The sequence below is a fragment of the Carcharodon carcharias genome, chromosome 5, assembly GCF_017639515.1.
Source record: "Carcharodon carcharias isolate sCarCar2 chromosome 5, sCarCar2.pri, whole genome shotgun sequence".
Lineage (NCBI taxonomy): Eukaryota > Metazoa > Chordata > Chondrichthyes > Lamniformes > Lamnidae > Carcharodon > Carcharodon carcharias.
In genome coordinates this window covers 39774724-39799165 of record NC_054471.1, presented here as the reverse complement: position 1 = coordinate 39799165, position 24442 = coordinate 39774724, and the positions used below count along the sequence as shown (strand labels likewise).

General features: G+C 45.8%; 1 protein-coding gene across 4 annotated transcripts in view; it reads left to right on the top strand.

The window, feature by feature from the left end:
• The window catches only part of acoxl (acyl-CoA oxidase-like), a 406862-nt gene that overhangs the window by 275507 nt on the left and 106913 nt on the right, over nt 1-24442 (top strand). For all 4 annotated transcript variants that reach the window (XM_041187832.1, XM_041187834.1, XM_041187831.1 and 1 more), the window contains one exon: nt 15145-15234. In XM_041187832.1, coding sequence (XP_041043766.1) covers nt 15145-15234 — 90 coding nt within the window. The remainder of the gene's footprint in view (nt 1-15144; nt 15235-24442) is intronic.

Sequence of the window (24442 nt, the reverse complement as noted above, 5' to 3'; positions counted from 1 at the left end):
GAAGATGCAAAGGTTTGGCCAGTTCCTTGCACACAAAGAAGTGATAAATGGCCAATTACTTTGGTTTCACCCAATATTCTACCTCATCTGTGCTTTTGTTACCTCCAAACTCCAATGCTCTCTCGGCTGACCTCCTGTTTTCCACACTCTGAACATGAGATCATCCAAAATTCTGCTCCCTGTATTCTGCTTGCACCAAGTACCATTCACCATCATCCCTGTGTGCTCCCTGATTCACATTGGCCCCTAGCCCAGCAACACCTTGATTTAAAATTCTCACCCTTATTTTCAAACCCCTCCATAGTCTTGAATCTCCCTAACTCTGTAACCTCCTCAATCCCTATAGCCCTCTAAAAATTCTATGTTCCTCCAATTCTGGCTTCTTGTGCATCCCTAAACTCCTCCGCACCTCCAGTGGCAGATGTGCCTTCAGCTGCTGAGGTCTTAAACTCTGGAATCCTCCCCCCTACCCCGCCCCCAAGCCTCTTTAACTCTCTCCTCTCCTTTAAGACACTCCTTTGAGCCTATCCAATCATCCGTGTTAATGAATTTTCATGTGGCTCAGGGCCAAATTGTGTTTGACAACACTCCTGTGAAGTGCTTTGGGGTATTTTACTAAATCAAAGATGTTATACAAATAGAAGTTGATGTTGTTCATCTAGTTGGGATGTACATTGTAGTCTGTTTGGCCAGCCTGTGTCTATAACCCTCATTATAACTGACTGCATATCAAGTAGGAGGGGAAACCCTGGCTGATTTTCTCTCCTTCTGGATCACTAAGGCCAATTACAAAGCCTCTGTTGGTTGAGATCAAGTACCTCTACACAGACTAATGCTCCAGATTACACTAAGTATTGTATACACTAATTTGCAGGAGCCTGCTAAATTGGCAGTCTCATACAGAGAACAGAATGAGTGTACAGTTCTGGTCACAAGAGGACAAAATGTATATTGTTGCTATTGAAAGAATTTAGAAGAGAACAACCAGGGTGATTGAGGGGATGGAGGGATTGGATTATGAGGAGCAATTATGTAACTTGGGCATGTTCTCACTGGAAAAGTTTGAAAGGTGATGATTGCTGTTCTTAGAATTCTAAAAGGACTAAATAATGTAAACCATGATAAGTTATTTAATCTTGTACAAAGCAGTAGAACCAGGGCACGGGGCCTGTACTTGAAGGGAGGTAAATTCAAATTTAATCAGCGGAAAGAAGGTTTAGTGACCGAGTGGTCAGTTGGTGAAATAGACTCCCTAGTGAAATGCTGGAAGCGTTGAATCATTCAAATGCAAATTAAGTAGATTTACTTCAGAAAATAACATTTTGGGTTACAGTATATAAGTAACTTGCAACATGACATCCTTGGGAAGAACAGGTGACTTCAGTCTCCTGCAGTAGTGACCTATAGTTTTTCACCACTGGGAATTTCCTCACTTCACCTCTGGGTCAAGTGTTGGCTAACTGATCAAGATTTATTGCTATTATTAGCCAACAACTTCATTATCATTGTATCATGTGACTACAAGAATTGTAAAAGATTATCCAGATGGAGCTTGGCCGTTTTTGTAGACTCAGAAATTTATAACATGGAAAGAGGCGATTTGTCCCATTGTGTCCATGCCTGCTGGCAAGTAGCCACCCAAACTAATCCCACTTTCCAGCTTTTGATCTGAAAACTTGTAGGTTGCAGCATCTTAAGTGCATACCCAAGTGCCTTTTTTAAAATGTTTCTGCCTCTAACACCCTTTCAGCTAGTGAGTTCCAGATCCCCACCACCCTCTGCATGAAAAAATTTCCCCTACCTTTTACCTTAAATCTACGCCCCTGGTTATGGACCGTCAACCATGGGGAATAGGACTTTCCTATGCACTCTATCATCAACCCTCATAATCTTATATGCTGCAGTTATGTCTCCCCTCAGCATCCTCTGTTCCAAAGAAAATGACCCTAGTCTATATAATCTTTTCTCAGAACTAAAATTCTGCAGGGCATATGAATTAGGAGCAGGAGTAGGCCATTCGGCCCTTTGAGCCTGCTCAGCCATTCAGTAAGATCATGGCTTCAACTCCTTAATCTGCCTATCCCCATTAACCTTTGATTCCCTTGTTAGCCAAGAATCTATCCACCTCTGCCCTAAAAATATTCATTGACCCTGCCTCCACCACCTTTTAGGGAAGGGAGTTCCAAAGATTCACAACCCTCATTTCTTCTCATCTCTGCCTTAAATGGGAGATGTCTTATTTTTAAACCGTGTCCAGTGAACATCCTCAAATCTTCTCTGGATCCTCTCCAGTGCAATTAAAGCTTTATTCTGCTTCTGTAGTAGATGTTAGGCTACTTTGTTCAACACTGACATTATTCTGAAAAAAAAATTCAGAGAATGTGTCTTTATTGTTGAACTGCCAGTACAGATAGTCAGTGATTACAGACCTGACTAAAAGCCACAAATAAAAATCTTAGGTTTCCATGAATGAAAATATTGTATTCTGCTCACATTTCTTATGGCCACAATACTAAAACTGTTTTCAGCCACTGAGATCTGATAATCCTCTGTAATGTTATGACTCCTTAAGTTTTTTTATAATATAAAAGTCATATCTAATTGTCACTTAAAATTTTGTTGGAACTAAATTGGCACAATCACAAGAGTATAAAAACAACAAAAATATCTTGCCTTTATATCGCACCTTTAACATTGTAAAACATCCTGTGGCCCTTCACAGGAATGTTGTTGGACAAAATATAACACTGAGCCACATAAGGAGGTAATAGGACAGATGATCCCCTCCTCCTTCCAGGAGCATCTTAAAGGAGAGGAGGGAGGGAAAAAGGCAGAGAAATTTAGGGAGGAAATTCCAGAGCTTCAGGCCTTATAACTGAAGGCAAAGCTGCCAATGGTAAAGAGGTTAAAATCATCGAAGTGCAAGAGACCAGAATTGGAAGAGTGCAGAGATCTCAGATAGTTGTGGGGCTAGATGAATTTTCAGAGGTGGGTAGGAATGAGGCCAAGGTGGGTTTTGAAAACAAGCATAAGGATTTTAAAATTGAGGTGTTGCTGCGCTGGGAGCCAGTGTAAGTTGTTAGTCTGAAAGCACTGGGTTGACGTATGATGGAACTCTGTTCCCTGTATCCTAATTCGCACTGAGTTTTGAATGAGGTTATGTTTATCTAGGGTGGGAAGCATTGGAGTATTCAAGTCTGATAGCAAAGGCATGGAGGAGAGCTTTTATTTTATTATTCACTAATGGAACGTGGGCACCCCTGACAAGGTCAGCGTTTATTGCCCATTCCTAAATGCTGTTGTGAAGGTTGTGTTAAACCGCCGCCTTAAAGTGCTGCAGTCACTGTGATGAACATATTCCCATAACGCTGTTAAGTAGGGAGTTCCAGGCTGGCACCACATCCACAAACATTCGTTCCCTCCACCACCAATGCACAGTAGCAGCAGTGTGTACCATCTACAAGATGCACTGCAGAAACTCACCGAGGCTCCTTTGGCACAACCTTCCAAACCAAGACCACTCCCATCTAGAAGGACAAGGGCAGCAGACACATGGGAACACCAGCACCTGGAAGGTCCTCTCCAAGCCACTCACCATCCTGATTTGGAATTTTTTTTTTTATTCATTCATAGGATATGGGCTTTGCTGGCTGGGCCAGCATTTATTGCCCAGTCCTTGTTTCCCATTGAAAAGGTGGTGGTGAGCTGCCTTCTTGAACTGCTGCAGTCTATGTGATGTCGTACGCCAATAGTGCTGTTAGGAAGGGAGTTCCAGGATTTTGACCCAGTGACAGTGAAGGAACGGCGATATATTGCGAAGTCAGGATGGTAAGTGACTTGGAGGGGAACTTTCAGATAGGCATCTATCTGCTGCCCTTGTCCTTCTAGATGGTAGTGATCATGGGTTTGGAATGTGCTGTCAAAGGAGCCTTGGTGAATTACTGCAGTGTATCTTATAGATGGTACACACTGCTACTACTGTGGTGGAGGGAGTGAATGTTTGTGGATGTTGTAGCAATCAAGTGGGCTGCTTTGCCCTAGACGGTGTCAAGCTTCTTGAGTGTTGTTGGAGCTGCACTCATCCAGACAAATGGGAAGTATTCCATCACACTCCTGACCTGTGCTTTGTAGATATGGACAGGCTTTGGAGAGTCAGGAGGTGAGTTACTCGTCACACGATTCCTAGCCTCTGTCCTGCTTCTGTAGCCACAGTATTTATATGGCTAGTCCAGTTCAATTTCTGGCCAATGGCAGCCACCAGGATGTTGATAATAGAGGATTCAGTGATGGAAATGCCATTAAACATCAAGGGGTGATGGTTAGATTATTTCTTGTTGGAAATAATCATTGCCTGACACTTGTGTGGCAAAAATGTTACTTGCTACTTATCAGCCCAAGCCTGGATATTGTCCAGGTCTTGCTACATTTGGACATGGATTGCTTCAGAATCTGAGGAGTCACAAATGGTGCTGAACATTGTGCAATCATCAGCAATCCCCACTTCTGACCTTAAGATGGAAGGGAGGCCATTGATGAAGCAGCTGAAGATGGTTGGACCTGGGAGACGACTCTGAGGATCTCCTGCAGTGATATGCTGGAGTGGAGATGACTGTCTTCAACAACCACAACCATCTTCCTTTGTGCTAGGTATGACTCCAACTAGCGGAGAGTTTTTCCCCTGATTCCCATTGACTTCAGTTTTGCTAGATCTCCTTGATGCCACACTCGGTCAAATGCAGCCTTGATGTTAAAGGCAGTCACTCTCACCTAACTGTGGGAGTTCTTTTGTCTATGTTTAAACCAAGACTGTAATGAGGTTAGGAGCTAAATGGCCTTGGTGGAACCCAAATTGGACATCAGTGAGCAGTTTATTGCTGAGCAAGTGCTGCTTGGTAGCACTGTTGATGATCCCTTCCATTACTTTACAGATGATGGAGAGTAGACTGATGGGGCGGTAATTGGCCGGGTTGGATTTGTCCTTTTTGTATACAGGACATAGTCGGGTAGATGCCAGTGTTGTCGCTCTACTGGAACAACTTGACAAGGGGTGCAGAAAGGGGAGCACAAGTCTTCAGTACTATTGCTGGAATACTGTCAGGGCCCATAGCCTTTGCACTATCCAGTGCCTTCAGCCCTTTCTCAATATCACGTGGAGTGAATCGAATTGGCTGAAGACTGGCATCTGCACTGCTGGGAGCTCTGGAGGAGGCCAAGATGGATCATTCACTCAGTACTTCTGGCTGAAGATTGTTGCAAATGCTTCAGCCTTATCTTTTGCACGGCTGTGCTGGGCTCCTCCATCATGAGGTTGGGGATATTTGTGGAGCCTTCTCCTCCAGTGAGTTGTTTAATTGTCCACCACCATTCATGGCTGGATGTGGCAGGACTGCAGAGCTCAGATCTGATCTGTTTGTTGTGGGATCGCTTAGCTCTGTCTATCACTTGCTGCTTGTGTTGTTTGGCACACAAGTAGTCCTGTGCTATAGCTTCACCAGGTTGACTTCTCATTTTTAGGTATGCCTGATGCTGCTCCTGGCATGCTCTCCTGCACTCTTCATTGAACCAGGTTTGACCCTCTGGCTTGATGGGAATGGTAATTTGGGGGATATGCCAGGCCTTGAGGTTACAGATTGTGTTCGAGTACAATCTTGCTGCTGCTGATGGCCCACAGTGCCTCATGCGTGCCCAGTCTTGAGTTGCTAGGTCTGTTCAAAATCTATGCCATTTAGCACAGTGGTAGTGCCATATAACACGACGGAGGGTATCCTTAGTGTGAAGGTGGGACTTTGTCTCCACAAGTACTGTGTGGTAGTCACTCCTACCAATACTGCATGGACAGATACATCTGTGCAGGCAAGTTGGTGAGGATGAGGTCAAGTATGTTTTTCCCTTTTGTTGGTTCCCTCACCACTTGCTGCAGACCCAGTCTAGCTGTTATGTCATTTAGGACTTGGCCAGCAGTGGTGCTACTGAGCCACTCTTGGTGATGGACATTGTAGTCCCCCACCCAGAGTACATTCTGCACCTTTGCCACCTCAGTGCTTCCTCCAAGTGGTGTTTAACAAGGAGGAGTACTGATTCATCAGCTGAGGGAGGGTGGTACATGGTAGTCAGCAGGAGGTTTCTTTGCCCATGTTTGGCCTGATGCCATGAGACTTTATGGGGTCCAGAGTTGACGCTGAGAACTCCCAGGGCAACTCCCCCCCCGCCCCCCCCCCCCGCCCTGCCGCCCGGTCTGTATACCACTGTGCCATCATCTGGTGGTTGTCTGTAAGATGTGATTCTGAGGATGACTATGTCAGGCTCTGGCTTGAATAGTCTATGAGACAGCTCTTCCAATTTTGGCACTGGCCCCCAAATGTTAGTAAGGACTTTGCGGGGTTGACAGTGCTGAGATCACCGTTGTCGTTTCTGGGTGCCTTGGTCCGTCCGATTCATTCCTTTTTTGTGATGTTGTAGCGGTTTGATACAACTGAATGGCTTACTAGGCCATTTGAGAGTCAATCACATTGCTGTCAGCCTGGAGTCACATGTAGGTCAGACCCACTAAGGATGACAGATTTCCTTTCCTTCCCTAAAGGGCTTAGTGAACCAGATGGGTTTTTACAACAATCGACAATGGTTTCATGATCATCATTAGACATTCAATTCTTATTGAATTCAAATTCCACCATCTGCCGTGGCGGGATTCGAACCCCGGGCCCCCACAGAATTACCCTGCGTCTCTGGATTACTAGGAAAGCAACAATGCCGCTACGCCATCACCTCCCCTTTCCCATATATCCGTTCCTTCACTGTTGCTGGGTCAAAATCCTTGGACTCCCTCCCTAACAGCACTCTGAGTGTATCTACGCCACAGGGACTGCAGGGGTTCAAGAAGGCAGCCCACCACCACTTTCACAAGTGCAATTAAGGATAGACAATACATGCTGGCCTAGCCAGCGATGCCCACATCTCATGAAAGAATAAAAAAAAGATGAGGGGATAGTATATTTCTAAATCGGGATGGTATTGGTTTGCAGGTGGTGGTGTTCCCATATGCTTTGACCTTCCCGGTGGTAGAGATTCCAGATTTGGAGGTGCTGTGGAAGAAGCCTTGGCACAGGTACTAAGCTATAGCACTGTGCTCCATCAAGGAGTTAATTACTTTTGGAAGAGGAGAAGAGTTGTGGCATAACTAATATTTAAAAAAACAATAAAGGCTTCAGTGACTATTAAGAAATTCACCCCCGAGAGTTGCAAATTTCCATCAGACACATAGAAAGTGATCTGAGCTGCATCCTCTTTCGCATGTTGTACTTCCCTGAAACGATCATCTTTTCATCTAAAATAGTCTGTTGTGCATGCTTTCTATCTGGTTTGTTTGTGTTCTTACTTGTACCTTCTTTATTAGGTGCTATTGATTGAGTCGTACCTTTTGGCACCACCTGAAATGATGGAAAAATCCAGCTACTAATCTGTTAAGAATTTCCTTTTACCACAAGGACTCAGAATGTAATAGCAATGAGCACTGCCCTGAGAGAATGAGGAGTGTATCTGGATCTCATCAGTTTCCTGGAGTTTCTTACCTTTCAGTGAGCACTTACCATGACCTTTGAACAGCTTCGCTGAGTCAAGTTTATTCCCGTCTGGCGAAACAATATCATGACTGTGGTTCTAACTTAACAAAAATGATTAGCACAAAAGTGTGTAGCTTTTTGAAGCCATAATCTTGGTATTCAAGTTACACAAGGAAGAGCCATGGAAGTAGCTATTGCTGGATATATATATAGATTTTCCACAACATAAGAATTGGGCACTGTAGGTTTTTGTGTCTTTTTGTTGTTTCTCTCACTCTAATCTGTTATGAAGGAAGGCTGTTCTGTGAATTTCTTCATGATTAAAGCTAAATAAAGTGACTGGAATAATTGGACTTCAATTCTATTGATCCAAAGAAGAGTTTTCTAAGCACAAGTTGCTCAACATGTTTTGTTTTGTTCTCAGTATCTTATCTTCAGTTGCTTGTTGACGGAAGTTTTTGTTGTGAGATCACCTAACAGACCAAGATGCACCTGAAATGTAATGTGTAATTTTTAAACTTCTGATCTGCAGTCTAACAACTATGTCCTTCAGGACACGGACAGCTCGGTCAGTAGTGGTGCTACCCAGCCAGTCTTGGTGATAGACATTGAAGTCCCCCACCCAGAGTACATTCTGCACCCTTCCCACCCTCAGTGCTTGCTCCAAGTGGTGTTCAACATGGAGGAGTATTGATTCATCAGCTGGGTGGGGGGTGTGCAGTATTTGATAATCAGCAGGAGGTTTCCTTGCCCATGCCCTGGTGCCATAAGACTTCATGGGAACCAGAGTCAATATGGAGAACTCCCAGGGCAACTCCCCCATGACAGTATGCCACCGACTGTCCTGTTGGTGGGACAGCATACACCCAGGGATGGTGATGGTGGTATCTGGGGCATTGTCTCTTAGCTATGAGTATGACTATGTCAGGCGGTTGCTTGACTAGTCTGTTGGACAGCTCTCCCAATTTTGGCATAAACCCCCCAGATGTTAGTAAGGAGGACTTTGCCTGGTCCTTTGCAGGCTTTAAGGAGTGCCTTAAAGGAAAAGAGAAAGGTGGAGAAGCAGGGAGGCTTAGGGAGGGAATTCCAGAATTATATAATTATTATGGTGTTTAAGCTTCGCTATGGAATGCCTTTAATTTCTATTGAACTCTTCTACCAGAGAACTCAACTGCCCATAGAAATCTTTTACTATATGACTTCTACTATAGAACTCAACTGTCAAACTACACAGGACATAGGATTACATAGCATATACGGCAAAGAAACAACCCATTCGCCCACCCAATCCATGGAGGTGTTTATGCTTCACTTGAGTGTTCTCCCATCTTTCATGAACTCATTCTTTCATTGTATTCCTCCATTCCCTTTTCCCACATGCTTGTCTAGCTTCTCCTTAAATGAATCTACAGTTTGCTTCAACCACTCCATATGATAGCAAGTTCCACATTCTCACCACTCTTTAGATAAATAAGTTGCTTTTGAATTCCCTATTGGATTTCTTGGTGACTATCTTTTATTGATGGCCTCTAGCTATGCTCTTCCCCAATCTAGCAAAATCTTTCATCATCTTAATTATCTCTATTAAGTCACTCCTCAGGTGCCTTTTTTCAAGAGAAAAGAGAACTAGCCTGCCAATCCTTTTCTAATACGTATATCAAGGCACCAGCTCTATAAATCTTCTTTGTCTCTACATCCTTCTCATAATATGGGGATCAGAACTTCATAGTACTCTAAGGGTGGTCTAACCAAGGTTCAGTCAAGACTTAGCATAAGTTCCCTACTTTTCAATTCTGTCCCTCTAAAAATAAAGCCTAGCACTTAAGTTTGCTTTGTTTATGGTCTTGCTAAAATGTGGCACTACTTTTAGTGATTGATGCTTTGTACTCTGAGATCCCTTTGTTCTTCTAGCCCAACCTAGACCTTCAGCTTCTAAGTAATAAATTACCTTCCTAATCTTCCTACCACTACTACTACTCCATTAAAAAAAAATGTTTTGTGGGATGTGAGCGTTGTTGACAAGGCTCAAATCTAATTGCCCTTGAGAAGGTGATGGTGAGCTGCCTTCTTGAAATGGTGCCGTCCGTGTGGTATAGGTACCCCCACATTGCTATTAGGAAGGAAGTTCCAGGATTTTGACCCAGCAATAGTGAAGGAACGGAGATATATTTCCAAGTCAGGATGGTGTGTAGCTTGGAGGGGAACTTGCAGGTGGTGGTGTTCCCGAATGTCTGTTGTCCTTGTTCTTCTAAAGAACAAAAAAACATACAGCACAGGAACAGGCCCTTTGGCCCTCCAAGCCTGCGCCGATCATATTACTTGTCAAACTAAAACATTTTGCACTTCCGGGGTCCATATCCCTCTATTCCCATCCCATTTATGTATTTGTCAAGCTGCCTCTTAAACACCACTATCGTACCTGCTTCCACCACCACCTCTGGCAGCGAATTCCAGACACTCTCTACCCTCTGCGTAAAAAACTTGCCCCGCACATCTCCTCTTACCTTAAATCTATGTCCCCTAGTAATTGACTCTTCCACCCTGGGAAAAAGCTTCTGACTATCTACTCTGTCCATGCCACTCATAATTTTGTGAACTTCTATCAAGTCGGCCCTCAATCTCCGTCGCTCTAGTGAGAACAATCCGAGTTTCTCCAACCTCTCCTCATAGCTAATAACCTCCAGACCAGGCAGCATCCTGGTAAACCTCCTCTGCACCCTCTCCAACGCCTCCATATCCTTCTGGTAATGTGGCGACCAGAATTGCACGCAATATTCCAAGTGTGGCCTAACCAAGGTTATATACAGCTGCAGCATGACTTCCTAGCTTTCATACTGAATACCCATGCCGAAGAAGGCAATCATGCCATATGCCTTCCTGACTACCTTATCCAGCTGTGTTGTCACTTTCAATGACCTAGATGGTAGAGTATGTGCGTTTGGAAGGTGCTATTGAAGGAGCCTTAGTGAGTTGCTGCAGTGTGTTTTGTATATGGTGCACACTGCTGCCACTGTACTTCAGTGATGGAGGGAGTGAATTTTAAGCTGGAGGCTTCGAGCTTCTTGGGTGTTGTTGGAGCTGCTTCCCTCCAGGCAAGTGGGGAGTATTCCATGACACTCCTGACTTGTGCCTCGTAGTTGGTGGACAGGCTTTGGGAAGTCAGGAGGTGGGTTACTGCATAATTTCCAGTATCTGACCCGCTCCTGTAGCCACAGTATTTATATGGATATCCCAGTTCAGCTTCTGGTCAGAGTTTACTCACAGGATATTGATAGTGGGGCATTCAGCAATGATAATGCTGTTGAAGATCAAGGGGAAATGGATAGATTCTCTTTAGTTGAAGATGGCCATTGCCTCACCCACCATCACCTTCAATAACAAAACCAGGAGTTTCTGAACATTTTTATCATAATGATTGAGACCACCTGTTGAGCTGCCTTTGCCATTCTCCATGCTTCGCCTGCTCCATCAGGCCAAATTTCTCCTTTGGTTCCACTGCCCCACTCAACCCCGGCCTAGTTACTTGTATCTTTCTCTATCTTCTGTTCCATCTCTCATCATTCTCTCTCCAAGCTCATCTTGTGCATGAGATCCACCCACTGCTCCCTTGACCATATTCCCACTCAACAGTTAACCATCCCACTTCCCTTCCTGAGCTGCCTTTGTTAATAGTTCTTTCTCCTCAGGTACTGTCTCTCTCTCTCCTTCAAATCTACAGTCATCACTCCTCTCAAAAACACCAAGCCTTGACCACTCCATCCTTGTAAATTACTGCCCTGTCTCCAACTTCCCTTTCCACTCCTTGAACATGTTGTTAGCTCCCAAATCCATATCCATCTTTCCTGCAATTTCATGTTTGATACCCTCCAATCAGGTTTCTGCACCTATAATAATGGAGCATTCCTTACAAAAGTCACAAATGTCATTCTATGTGACAGTGACTGTAGTTAAATATCCCTCTCATCCTTCAAAAGCTATATCTCTCCTTTGTTGTCCAACTGGTTGGGACTACCCTTGCTTAGTTCCATTCTTGACAATGGAATCAAGGCCAGAGAATCACCTGCAATTACTTATTTTCCTGCTCCTGTACCATTTCCTATGAAGTCTCTGAAGGATCTATCTTTGGCCCTTTCTGTTTTTCATTTGCATGCTGCCCCTTGGTGGCATCATCCGAAAACACAACCTCAGGTACCACATTTCTGCTAACAAGAACAACTCAGCTCTGTCTCACCACCATCTCTCTTGACTCCTCCACTGTTCCTTTATCATCCCACTGACCACCATATTCATCCCTCTCCCTGTCAACTGTCTCCATCTCAACCAGTCTATTCATAGCCTTAGTGTAGTGTTTGACCCTGAGATGAACCTCCAGCCACATATCCACTTCATCACCAAGAGTGCCTACTTCTGCTTCTGCAATATCGCCCGTCTCTGCCCCTAACTCAGCTCAACTGCGTCTGAAACCTTCATCCATGTCTTTGTCGCTTCCAATGCTCTCTTGGCTAGCCTCCCTTCTTCCATTCTACATAAACTTGTACTCATCCAGACAATTGCTCCCTGTATCGGAACTCATACCAAGTCCCATTCACCATATACTTGCAGACCTACACTGGGCCCCAGTCTGACACTGCCTCAGTTATAAAATCCTTATCCTTGTTATCCAAGGCCTTGCCTGTCACTACCTCTGCAACTTCGTCTAGGCCTATTAGCCTTCAGGATATTAGCACTCCACTAATTCCGACATCTTGTACGTTCCTGATTTCATTACCATTGGCGGCCGTACTTTCAGCTGCCTTGCCCCTAAGGTCTGGGACTGCCTCCCCAAACTTTTACGACTCTCTACATTTATTTCTTCCTTTAAGATGTTCCTTAAAATCTATCTTTGAACAAACATTTGGTCATCTGATATCGCCTTCTGTGGTTCAATATCAAAATTTTTCTTTATCATTCATGCTCAATGCCTTGGGATGTTTTGCAACATTAGCGGCAGTATATAAATGCAAGTTGTTGCTTGTTATTGTCTGTCTACTTTTTTCTCGCTGTTCCACTATCTACTTCAGATGTAGAGTCATAAAGTCATTGAGTTATACAGCACAGAAACAGGACCTTCGGCCCATTGTGTCAGTGCCAGCCATCAAGCACCTATCTATTCTAATCCCATTTTCCAGCACTTGGCCCATAGCCCTGCATGCTATGGCGTTTCAAGTGCTCACCTAAATACTTAAATGTCGTGAGGGTTCCTGCCTCTACCACTTCCTCAGGTAGTGTGTTCCAGATTCCAACCACCCCTGGGTGAAAAAATCTTTCCTCAAATCCCCACTAAACCTCCTGCCCCTTACGTTAAGTCTATGCCCCTGGTAATTGACACCTCTGCTAAGAGAAAAAGTTTCTTCCTACCCTATCTATGCCCCTCATAACTTTGTATCCCTCTATAAGTTCCTCTCTCAGCCTTCTATTTTCTAAGGAAAACAACCCCAGACAACCCCAGCCTATCCAGTCTCTCTTCATAGCTGAAACGCTCCAGCCCAGGCAACATCCTGGTGAATTTCCTCTGCACCCTCTCCAATGCACTCACATCCTTCCTATAATGTGGTGACCAGAACTGCACACAGTACTCTAACTGTGGCCTAACTAGCATTTTATACAGCTCCAACATAACCTCCCTGCTCTTATATTCTATGCCCCATTGGCTAATAAAGGCAAGCATCCCATATGCCTTCTTAACCACCTTATCTACCGGTACTACTACCTTCAGGGATCTATGGACATGTACACCAAGGTCCCTCTGATCCTCTGTACTTCCTAGGGTCCTACCATTCATTGTGTATTCCTTGCAGCATTAGTCCTCCCAAAATGTTAGTTGCTATAGTGGTTGGGCAAGCAATTTCATGAAATCTGGTCATTTGTGGACTAGCATCAGGAAAATGACTTTGAAATTGCTGAATTGTAGCAAAAACCCAACTGGTTTATTAAAGAGCTCCAGGGAAGGCAACCTGGCTCCCCGACCTTGTCTGACCTTTTTGAGACTCTAGTGTAACATTGTATTATTGATTCTTAATGCCTGCAGGGCATCTAGGGGTTAGGCAATTAAGGACAAATAAGAAATGTCAGCTACAATTATGGTAAGTTCTTTTTTATTCTTTCATGGGATGTAAACACTGGCAAAGCCAGTGTTTGTTCCTCATCCCTAATGGGGAAGGTGGTGGTGATCGCCACTTTCTTGAACTGCTGCAGTCCACATGGTGTAGGTACGCCCACAGTGCTATTAGAGAGCGAGTTCCAGGATTTTTAAGAAAGGGTGACATAGTTCCGAGTCAGGAGGGTGTGTGGTTTGGAGGAGAACTTGCAGATGGCAGTGTTCCCACACATCTGCTGTTTTTTATCCTTCTAGGTGGCAGAGTAACATGGTTTTGGACGTTTTCAAGCAAATTCTGACAAACGTTATCATTTCAATCTTTGGATACGTAGGTTTTAAAGTAACACAATGAGTGGTAATCTAAGTAAACTTAGTGTGGCTATGTTTGGTTTAGATGTTGTCCTGTATGTTCTAATGACATAAAGGCACCAATCACTCATAAGAGATTGGGTAAACACGTTATGGTTTCACTTATTTAATCTAGGCACATGTGAACAGATGTACATTGATATAGAGCTTGAAGACATCAGAGCTGCAGGGCTCTGTGTGTGCTCTGCTGAAAGCTAAAGCAAAACTAAAACTGGATCGCACAACACATTTCCTTTCTAGTGATGACAATGCTGCAATCCCTTAAAAGTATATTGCAATAGATGTCAGCTGTGGCTCAGTGGTATTATTTTCCCTTCTCAGTCAGGAAGTTGTGGGTTCAAGTCCCATTCTAGCCACTTGAGGGAGTGTTGCAATGTTGGACATGCCATCTTTAGGAAGAGATGATAAACTGGTGCCCCCATCTGCTCTCCAGGGTTGTAAAAGATCCCGTTACAATATTTCAAAGAGAAGCAGGGGGGTAGCCTGATGTGCTCATCAACATTTATCCCTCAATCAACATCACAAGAACAGATTATCTGGTTGTTATTAAATTGCTATTTGTAGAAACTTGCTGTGCAAAAATTGGCTGCTGTGTTTCCTGCATTACAAAATTGACATTACAAGAAGGGCTTTGAGATGTCCTGATGTTGTGAAAGGCTCCAAATAAATGCATGTTATTTTTTTAAACCAGTAAAATACAGATTAAACTCATCATCAACCGCAGAGCAATGTGCCTATGTGGTCAAACTCACCAGCAGTGCACTGAGTGTTAAGAGTGATGGGCATGGATGACAGGTTGCTTGCCTGCTTTCTTGGCGCTGCAGTTATCCACAAAGGTATCTAAATAATGGGGACAATTAAAACTTATAGAACAAAACACTGTTTGGCCTCCTCTACCAGTATTCTTAATTGACAGAGTTCAACCAAAGCAGGTTTCGGTAGGTTTTTGAGATTCAGTTAGTTTTACAAAATTATGCAGCATCTTACTACCTAATGTTTCCAGTGTGCTTATGTTGTTTATGTAAAGTAGCATTAATTCAATGTCATATAAACTCAAATTGCTTGTTTGCCTTGTTTCAGGGTTATATGATGGAGAACCGTATCCCCGGCCTGAAATGTGACTCTGATGTATTTGTAACCTTTGAGGGTGACAATGTTGTTATGCTACAGGTAAGGTAATTGAAACATTGCTCTGTGTATTTTATGCCGCCCGCCAGATTGCCTGAGGTTCCATTTGTGATTTGCATCTTTCTGAAAATCAAAAGATTGATACTCACTCAGGGTTGCGCTTGGATTCTAGTTTGTACCAGCTCGCCCTTCAGCTAACTGCTATATTCTGTCAGAGTATATCTGGCCTCCATTAAGGGCTGATTCACATGAACTACTGTGGGCAGAGTCAAATCAGTTGTGGTGAAGATAGCTGCAGTAAAGTCAACACATTTTACATCGACACATCCATACAGAGAACGTATTCTCCTGTGAACAATTGTTAGTGTTTCAAAGTTGTTTTTATAAATACGAGAAACATTATAAACATAGAGAGACATTTTATTACTGCCATATAGATGCTGAATTTCATTAGGACCAGAATTCTAATCGCTAAGGCAACATACCTATTCCCCCCATCCACTATTTGCGTCACTACAGGACATTCATGCCCTATGAAGAGGGTGAGGACAAGGAAATGTCCATTAATGGACTCTAAATTAAATATTTATTTTTGTTAATTTACTTTTCCCTCCCGAAGGTGCTGACTCCCGCTGGAGTAAGATTTTTAACATTTAATCTTATAAGGCCTAAACTGCTGCCATTGTGCGACACTGGTGGCAGGAATGAAGGTTTAAGGTGGGTGTATGGCGAGCCAATCAAGCTAGCAGCTTTGTCCTGGATGGAGCTTCCTGAGTATTGCTGGAGCTGCAGTCATTCCAGGCAAGTGGCGAGTATTCCATCACACTTCTGACTCGTGCCTTGTAGATGGTGGACAGACTTTGGGGAGTCAGGAGGTGAGTTACTCGGCACAGGATCCCTAGCCTCTGACTTGCTCTTGTAGCCACCCGGTATTTATATGGATATCCCAGTTCAGTTTCTGGTTATTAGTAACCCCTAGGATGTTGATAGTGAGGCATTCAGCAATGGTAATGCCATTGAATATCAAGGGCCAATAGTTGGATTCCCTGTTGTTGGAGCTGGTCATTGCCTGATACCTGTGTGGCGTGAACTTCACTTGCCACTTGTCAGCCCAGGCCTGGATATTGTCCAGGTCTTGCTGCATTTGGACACGGACTGCTTCAGTATCTGGGGTGTATCAAATGATGCTGACCATTGTGCAATTATCAGGGAAAACCCCCATTTCTGATCTTATGATGGAGGGAAGGTCATTGATGAAGCAGCTGAAGATGGTTGGGCCAAGGACACTACCCTGTGGGACTCCTGCAGTGATGCCTTGGAATGGAGATGACTGATTGTTAACAACCACAACCATCTTCCTTTATGCTAGGCATGACTCCAACCAGCAAAGAGTTTTTCCCCTGATTCCCATTGACTCCAGTTTTGCTAGGGCTCCTTGATGCTACACTTAGTCAAATGCAGCCTTGATGTCAAGAGCAGTCACTCTCACTTTACCTCTGGAGTTCAACTCTTTTGTCCATGTTTGAACCAAGGTTGTAATGAGGTCAAGATCTAAGTGGCCCTGGCGGAACCCAAACTGAGCATCAGTGAGCAGGATGTTGCTAAGCAAGTGTCACTATATAGCACTGTTGATGACCCTTTCTATCACTTTACTGACGATGGAGAGTAGACTGATGGGGCAGTAATTGGTCAGGTTGGATTTGTCCTGCTCTTTGTGCACAGGACATACCTGGGCAATTTTTCACTTTGCCAGGTAGATGTCAGTGTTGTAGCTGTATTGGAACAGTTTGGCTAGGGGTCAGAACAGAAGGTGACAACTTTTGTAAAGGGAAGTTGCAAATGAAAGTGTTAATACCAGAACCATTTCAATAGAGAAAAAAATTTGCAATTATACAAGGTGCTTCATAGTCAATTAAGTACTATTGTAATGTAATCTCTGTTGTACTCATGGCAGGAAACTTGCACACAACAAGGTCCCATAAACAGCAACTGGATAATGATCAGATAATCTGTTCTTGTTATGTTGGTTGAGGGATAAAAATTAGCCAGGAAAACATCCATGTTCTTCTTGGAAAAAATTCTATAGGACCTATGAACATCTCCCAGATCCATATCCATCTTTCCCAAAACCCCATGTTTAAGCACCTCCAATTAGTTTCTACTCCAGCCACAGCAGTGAAACTATTCTTATCAAAATCACTGTGTGCGCAGTAAACAATTCCTCCTCATTCTCTCTACCTGCCTGCGGCTTTTAATATGATTGACCACCCAATCCTCCATCAACACCTCTCCTCCCTCCCTTGTCCAGCTGTGTCCATATCTATCCAGTTGTAGCCAGAGAATCACCTGCAATGGCTTCTCTTCTCACTCCCTCACTGCTGTCTCTGGAGCCTCCCACGGATCTATCTTTGACCCCCTTCTGTTTTTCATCTACATGTTGTCCTTTGGCAATATCATCCAAAAACACAAAGTTGGGTTCCATGTTTACACTGGCGACACCCGATCTTCCTCACCATCATCTCTCTCGACACCTCTACTCCTCTGCCTCTGATTTGGCAACTGCTCGTCCAATGAGCAGAAACTTCCTCATTAAATATTGGGAAAACCAAATTCATTGTCTTTAGTCTCCGCACAAATTCCACTCCCTCGCCACTGACTCCATCCTTATCCCTGTCCACTGACTGAAGGTGGAATCGTCCCGGATTTGCACTAGGTGCGGAGCAGGCGGGAAAAAGAACGTTTTTCCTGCTGGCCGTAGTAGCAGATTTGCAGATTTTCACGTTGTATCCATCCCAATACTGTCTCATTAATCATGCATTCCTGGGAAATGCCATTTCCATGGTGGGCAGGCTCTCATTCACCCGCCACGCCATCACCTCGCCATTTCCTCATGCCGGATGCCATATTTAAAGTGCAGCCACACACACACCTCTTGGTGCTTCCAGCCCAGGACTGCTGCATGGAACACATGGCCCTGAGCGGCAAGAAAACTTCAACCTCCAAGTTCAATGACGTGTCCTTCGAGTGCCTTTTACACCTTAGAGGTCCGTTATGATGTCAACCCCACTGTGGCTGCAGGAGGGGCAGCAACATCACCAATCCGATTTGGAAGGCTGTGGCAGCAGTGGTCAATGCCAATGCCCTGCAAAAAATGGACAGCCACCTAGTGCCGAAAGAGAATAAATGATCTCCTCCATTCTGCCAGGTTAAGTCACTCTTCTCATCACTTTCAACTCTCACAGTCACAAACCCATCACATATCCGCAGGGATCTCACTCACTGACGGTGTAGGGGACATCATTCACTCTCTCATGCTCACCACCATTGTCCTCATCCCAGCCATGGCACCCCTTACCACCCACACAAGCCAGGCGTAGTTATCATCTGGCCTGGCAGGCGCCCTTGCTTACACTCTCTCCATCTGTATCCTTACGGGACAAGCTGGCACACAACAAGAGGATGAGGTTGTGGACTGGTGGAGGAATACCTGAAATCAAGGTCCTCACGGACTTTGAAAATAGAGACATCCAGCTGGCCAGTGAGGATCTAAACCGTTCCTGTGCTGACGGCGAGGTCGGCGGTGCTCTACTAAATGAGGATCCAGCAGTGCAACATCCATCACACAATCAAGCCGTGAGTGATGTTTCCTGTTTCACAAGCCACTGACAATCACTAATTATCGCTCCTTGTTTTCTCAGGCACATCTGGGAAACAGCCTAGGGAGTCCACGTCCCAGGACCTCCAATCAAGCCTCTGAAGAAGAATATGAAGACTCCAGTTTTAGAGTAGCCTCAGGGTCACAATCTGGTGAGCACATCACACTGTTTGATCCGTAGCACGCGTCAACAGGGACTTCCCGGGTTTCTGGCACTCGGAGGATTGCTGCAGGCCAGAAATCTGCTGAACCCGAGTCAGATGATGAGCCTCTGGACTTGGTCATACCTCAATTGCTGGAGCTGCAAAGGCAAGCTCGGGAACATCAGGAAGGGATGTCAGCTGCACTCCTCAGATTGCAAGGCACGATGGAGGAGTCCGTCCACTTTCAGTCTGAGGTGATGATGCTGGCATGTCAATGCACCGAGGTCAATGTTGGTAGGATGATGACCGCCGTGGAAACCTTGGTCCAGTACATTAGCCCTGCACTGCTGGGCGGGCTGAGCCCCGTTGCTGAAGCCTTGGTTGACCTCTAACAATGTCATCGCGAGAGGGGTGTAGGGCAGCTCGATCTCACTCAAGCTTCCCCTTTTCCTCAAGGAGTCAGCCTGGGGCCCTCGGGCACCCATAGGGAGGAGGTTCAGCAGGTGCACACCCCAGGGCCATTCACCGAGGTGACTCTGGGAGTGCCCAGCCCATCTGAATCCCTTCTTCCAGTGACCCCAGAAGCTCCAGCTCTGCAGGCCAAGGAGGCAGCCAATGCCACACAGCAGGACCCTGAAAGCAGGCCAGGGGCCTCCAGGTTTTGGCCCACCACAGGACCCACCAAAGTCACCACAGAAAGGGTGTAGCAGTCAGCAGCCTGCCTCTACCTCCACTGTGGATATCCGGGGGGCACCAAGACGTAGCGGCAGGATTAGAAAGCTTAAGAAGATGTAGTTGCAGAGCCTGGACATGGGTGTTAATCACTGATACATAATGTTCACGATTGTAAATAAATTTTCAAGAATGTTTCCTTGCCTATGGCTCCTTGTTATGATGAGCAGTGTTCATGTCATTCAGATGTGAATAAGATAAAGGCAGGTGTCTCAGTCCAGGGCCTCTTCCCTGTGCAGTGTGTAACCTTCAGAGCAAAGTGATGCTCCAGCTTCACACTCCCTGGACACATTAATGATGTCTGCACCTCGATGGTGCTTGTCATTGCTGCCAGAATGTCGTGGGCAGGCGTCACAGAGTTCCTTCATTCTCTCTGTGTGTTCTCAGCACTTTTGAGGTTGGGCTGGCCGCCATCTCTTCAGCATCTGTAAATGGTGATGCTGTGCTCCTGAAGGGGTCAGGTGCTGAAGGCTGACAAGCAATCAGGTGTGTGGAGCTGCATCTCCATGATATGCCCCTGATCACAGAGCACAAACGAACTGCCTTCAGCCAGACAGGAGTCAAACATTCAAAGAGGCTATGTGAAGATCTATGGAGTGTGCTCACTGCATGTTGTCATCATCCTCCTGTAATCAAGCGACTATTAGGGCCTCCGCTGCACCCCCATGACGGGAGCCTCATCACAGAGGTATATGTGCTACCATCAGCCGGACTGGAGTCAAGCGTTCACAGATACAAAGTGAGGATCTATGGTGTCTTCTGACTGCATGTTGTCATCATCCTCCATGAATTTAGGAGCTATGGGGGTCTTCCGAGCACTCCTGTCTTGTCTGGCCAGTGCGATGGCCTCATCACCATCATCATTGCCTTCGAGAACTTCCTCATCCTCATCCCCGTCGATGTCCTCTTCATCGGAGGAGACGTGCAGCTCCTCCATCTCCTTGTCAGCCAGCTCCTCTCCTTGTTGCAGTGCCAGATTGTAAAGGGCGCAGCAGGTGACAACGATGCGTGACACCCTCTGTGGACTACATTGCAGGGCTCCACCAGACTGGTCCTGGAACCGCATTTTCAGCATCCCGATGGACTACTGCACAAAGGTGTAGCTTGTAGCAGGAGCCTCGTTATACCTTCGCTCTGCTGCAGTCTGAGGCCGGCTCACGGGTGTCATCAGCCACAGCCTCCGTGGGTAGCCCTTATCCCCAAGAAGCCATCCTTGCAGCCTCTGTGGACCCTGGAAGTCATCAAGGATCTGAGAGCAACTAAGAATCCAGGAGTCATGGTTGCTGCATGGAAACCATACGCAGACCTGTAGGATGCGTTTGTGGTGGTTGCACACCAGCTGAATTTTCAATGAGTGGAAGCCCTTGCAGTCAACATAGTTGACCGCTTCTTATTACGGAGTGCCACGTGAGTGCAATTGATGGCATCCTGCACCTGAGATCTGGAAACGTCAATCGCTCTTCATCCTGGCTTTCCTGGTCCTGGGTGAAATGCAGAAAGTTATGTGCCTTCACGAACATGAATGCATTTGTGGGTGTGGAGGCTGATATCCCATAGAGGTCACGTGTGGAGCCCTGGCAGGACTCAAAGCTAAAATTGAGCGCCATGGTCACTTTCATGGCCCCTGGCAGTGGATGCCCTCCATATCCCTGTGGCGCCAAATCCCCCAGCAGGTGGTAGATATGACCGATCAGTTCCCTGGACATGAACATTCTTCGGCAGCGCTGATTCTCGGTCGTCCGCAGGAATGAAAGGCGGTGTCTATAGACCCTGAGTCTAGCTAGGCGCCGACCAGTGACAGCTCACTGTGGCTCCTCAGCTGCGTGTGCAGGAGCCCCAGCTGCCCCTTCTTCCAGAGGGTGCTGCTCCTCCCTCTGCACAGCAAGGCACCTCAGTCACTGTTTTCTCCATCATCTTTGCTCTCTGTAAGCCATGAAGCATACAGCTAGGCCACCAGGCTCCATACTCCTGATGTACTCCTGCAGGACGAAAAGAAAAACCCGTTGGTTAGCATGAGTGTTGTAAGAACCTCTGTTGGTTAATTCTGAAGCCCCTGAACATATCCCAGAGAGTTCAGGCCACTATTTGGATGGCCAGAGTTTAGTGCGCTGCACGGCTGCCCGAAACCCCAACCAACTCCACCCCACTCCGCCTGACCGATAGGCAGCAGCTTTGCCCACTGGACTGCATGCTGTGCTCTCAGCTCAGACGCGGACATTCTCCTAACCTGCACTGCAAAGCTGTGCTGTTAGCGTGAACCAAGGGAGAGGCTGGTCCAAACCGGGATGATGACATTGCAAGGGGCTGTGAGTGCCTCCACCAGTGACTGCTCCATGGCCAGCTTTAGCAAAAAGATTGTACAATGTGCACAGGCATCCAACTTGTCTGCAGTCCACTAAAACGCTCATTAGTTTGCAGTCTGCAGAGGAATGGTCACTTTATACAAGGTTTCCCTAATGCCTGGCCGCTTCCCTCCATCGGCCCACCCCTGCTCATGCTTATGCTCTATCATCAACCGCAACTCAACTAAACCGCAGTGTAGCCCTTGCCCCGGCACCACACTGTCAGCCAGCTGGGATAAAGCGACTTACCTGTGCCCTCACCTGAATGAGCGGCGCTTAAACCTTGAGGCCCAATAGGCAACTTTCGTGCACTGCGCAACATTACTGTGCACTTATCTCCAAGTTCCCCTCAAAGTGCAGCCCGACAACTGCATGCCTTATACATGTTATTGCAAGCATGAACTCAGATTATCCAGCATGGGGGTGGGGGATGGGGGTGTGGCGATTCTGGTTAGCTGGGCTTATAATAATATGCAGATGTATTACAATGAAGTTCCCGATGTCCGACGATGTGAAATGTGGCTCCCTCCCTCTATTGATGGACAGAGCAGACAATTGCAACCTGGGCCATAATCTTTAGCTCGGTGAGGGGGCAAGTGCCTGACAGAGTCACATGAGGAGACATGTTTTATTACATTCTTCATTTCTCTGTGCACTGTGCCTCAGGGAGATTCTCGAGCGTACACTTGCGCGCATGCGTGAAGTTCGCGCTCGCCCTCCTCCTCCTGTCCGCACAGGCAGTGCTGAACGCTGCCACTCGCCTTTCATGCTGGGCGGGCCTTAATTGGCCCACCCAGCGTGAAATCGTCTTCCGGCCTCAGATGCGAGAGGCGGTCAGCTTCCCATCCGCCCCCACCGAGCCCGCCCGACAAAGGCACAATTCTGCCCCTGGTTTCACGACGTCATGGATCCAAATGTTGGCCGCCTTGTCATATTGTCCGCTCACACGGCCAAATGTGTCCGACTCCAGTGGGTATGGAAAATTCCACCCTGAGACTGTTTGCAACCTCAGCACCCAATTGACACTGAGCTGGCTTCTGACCCCCCCCCCCCCCTCATCATCTCTATCACTGGAACTCCCATTCTAAAACCTCTGAGGGTGTTCCCACAACAGATGGAGGGGATCCTTTCAGGAAGGCAGCTCACCGCCACCTTCTCAAAGGTAATTAAGGGATGGGCAACAAGTGCTGGCCATCGCCCCACATCCTGTGAAGGAATAAATAAAATGTTGCCCACTGTTATCGCATTATCAGACAGCAAGTCGCCCTGCAGACAATGTAAGGATACAAGTGCATGAGTTATTTCTAATGGTAAAATATTGCTCGTTATAACATTAATGAAAAGCTTAATGATTTGTTGATAGTAGCCAAACAACCTGCACACTTTGTAAGTACCCTGTGCACATGTGCACCGTACCGACCGATTGCCCAAAGGGTATTTCTGATTCACTGGGACCATGAAAAGGTCATGTCAAGGACAGAATTGTTGAGGGATTCAAAGATTTTAGCTTGAGCAGGAGCTGGGGGAGAGATGTTAAGATATTTTGCAGAGCCTTTCACCAAGAGATTAAACAGGTTACATAATGTCCATGAGGACAGATTGGTACATTGTCTGTGGCAACAACAAGTATTGTAGTTGAAGATCCACTTACTGCCTCAGCTTATTTTCTGCTGAAATGTTTGTGTGTGTTGTTGTTACCTTCAGACTTGACTATTCCAGTGCTCTCCTGATTGCTTGAGCTCATCCAAAACTCTGCTGCCCACATCCTAACTCGCACCAAGACCCATTCATCGATCACCCCTGTGCTTGATAACTTCATTGGATCCAGGTCTGGCGGTGCCCCAGTCTAAAGCTCTCATCCTTGTTTTCAAACCCATTCACATTCTTTCCCCTCCCTATCTCTGTAATTGCCTCCAGCCCTAGAACCCTCCGAGACATCTACACCCTTCTGATTCTGGACACTTGTGCATCCACCATTTTCTTTGCTCCATTTTTGATAGCTGCCTTGAGCTCTGGGAATTCCCTTCATAAATCTTTCCATCCCTTACCTTTTAAGGCACTTCTTAAAACCTATCTCTTTAACCAAGCTTTTGGTCATCTGACCTAATATCTCCTTATATGGCTCAGATGTGGGCATCACTGACAAGGCCAGCATGTGTTGCCCATCCCTAACTTCCCTTGAACTGGACAATTTCAGAGTCAGTAGGCCAGACCAGATTTCCTTCCCTAAATGGGCATTATTGAATCAGGTGGGTTTTTACAACAATCAATGCTCGTTTCATGGTCATCATTACTGAGACTAGCTTTCAATTCTGAATTTTATTAACTGAATTCATATTCCCCCAGCTACCGTGGTGGGATTTGAACCACATCCCCAG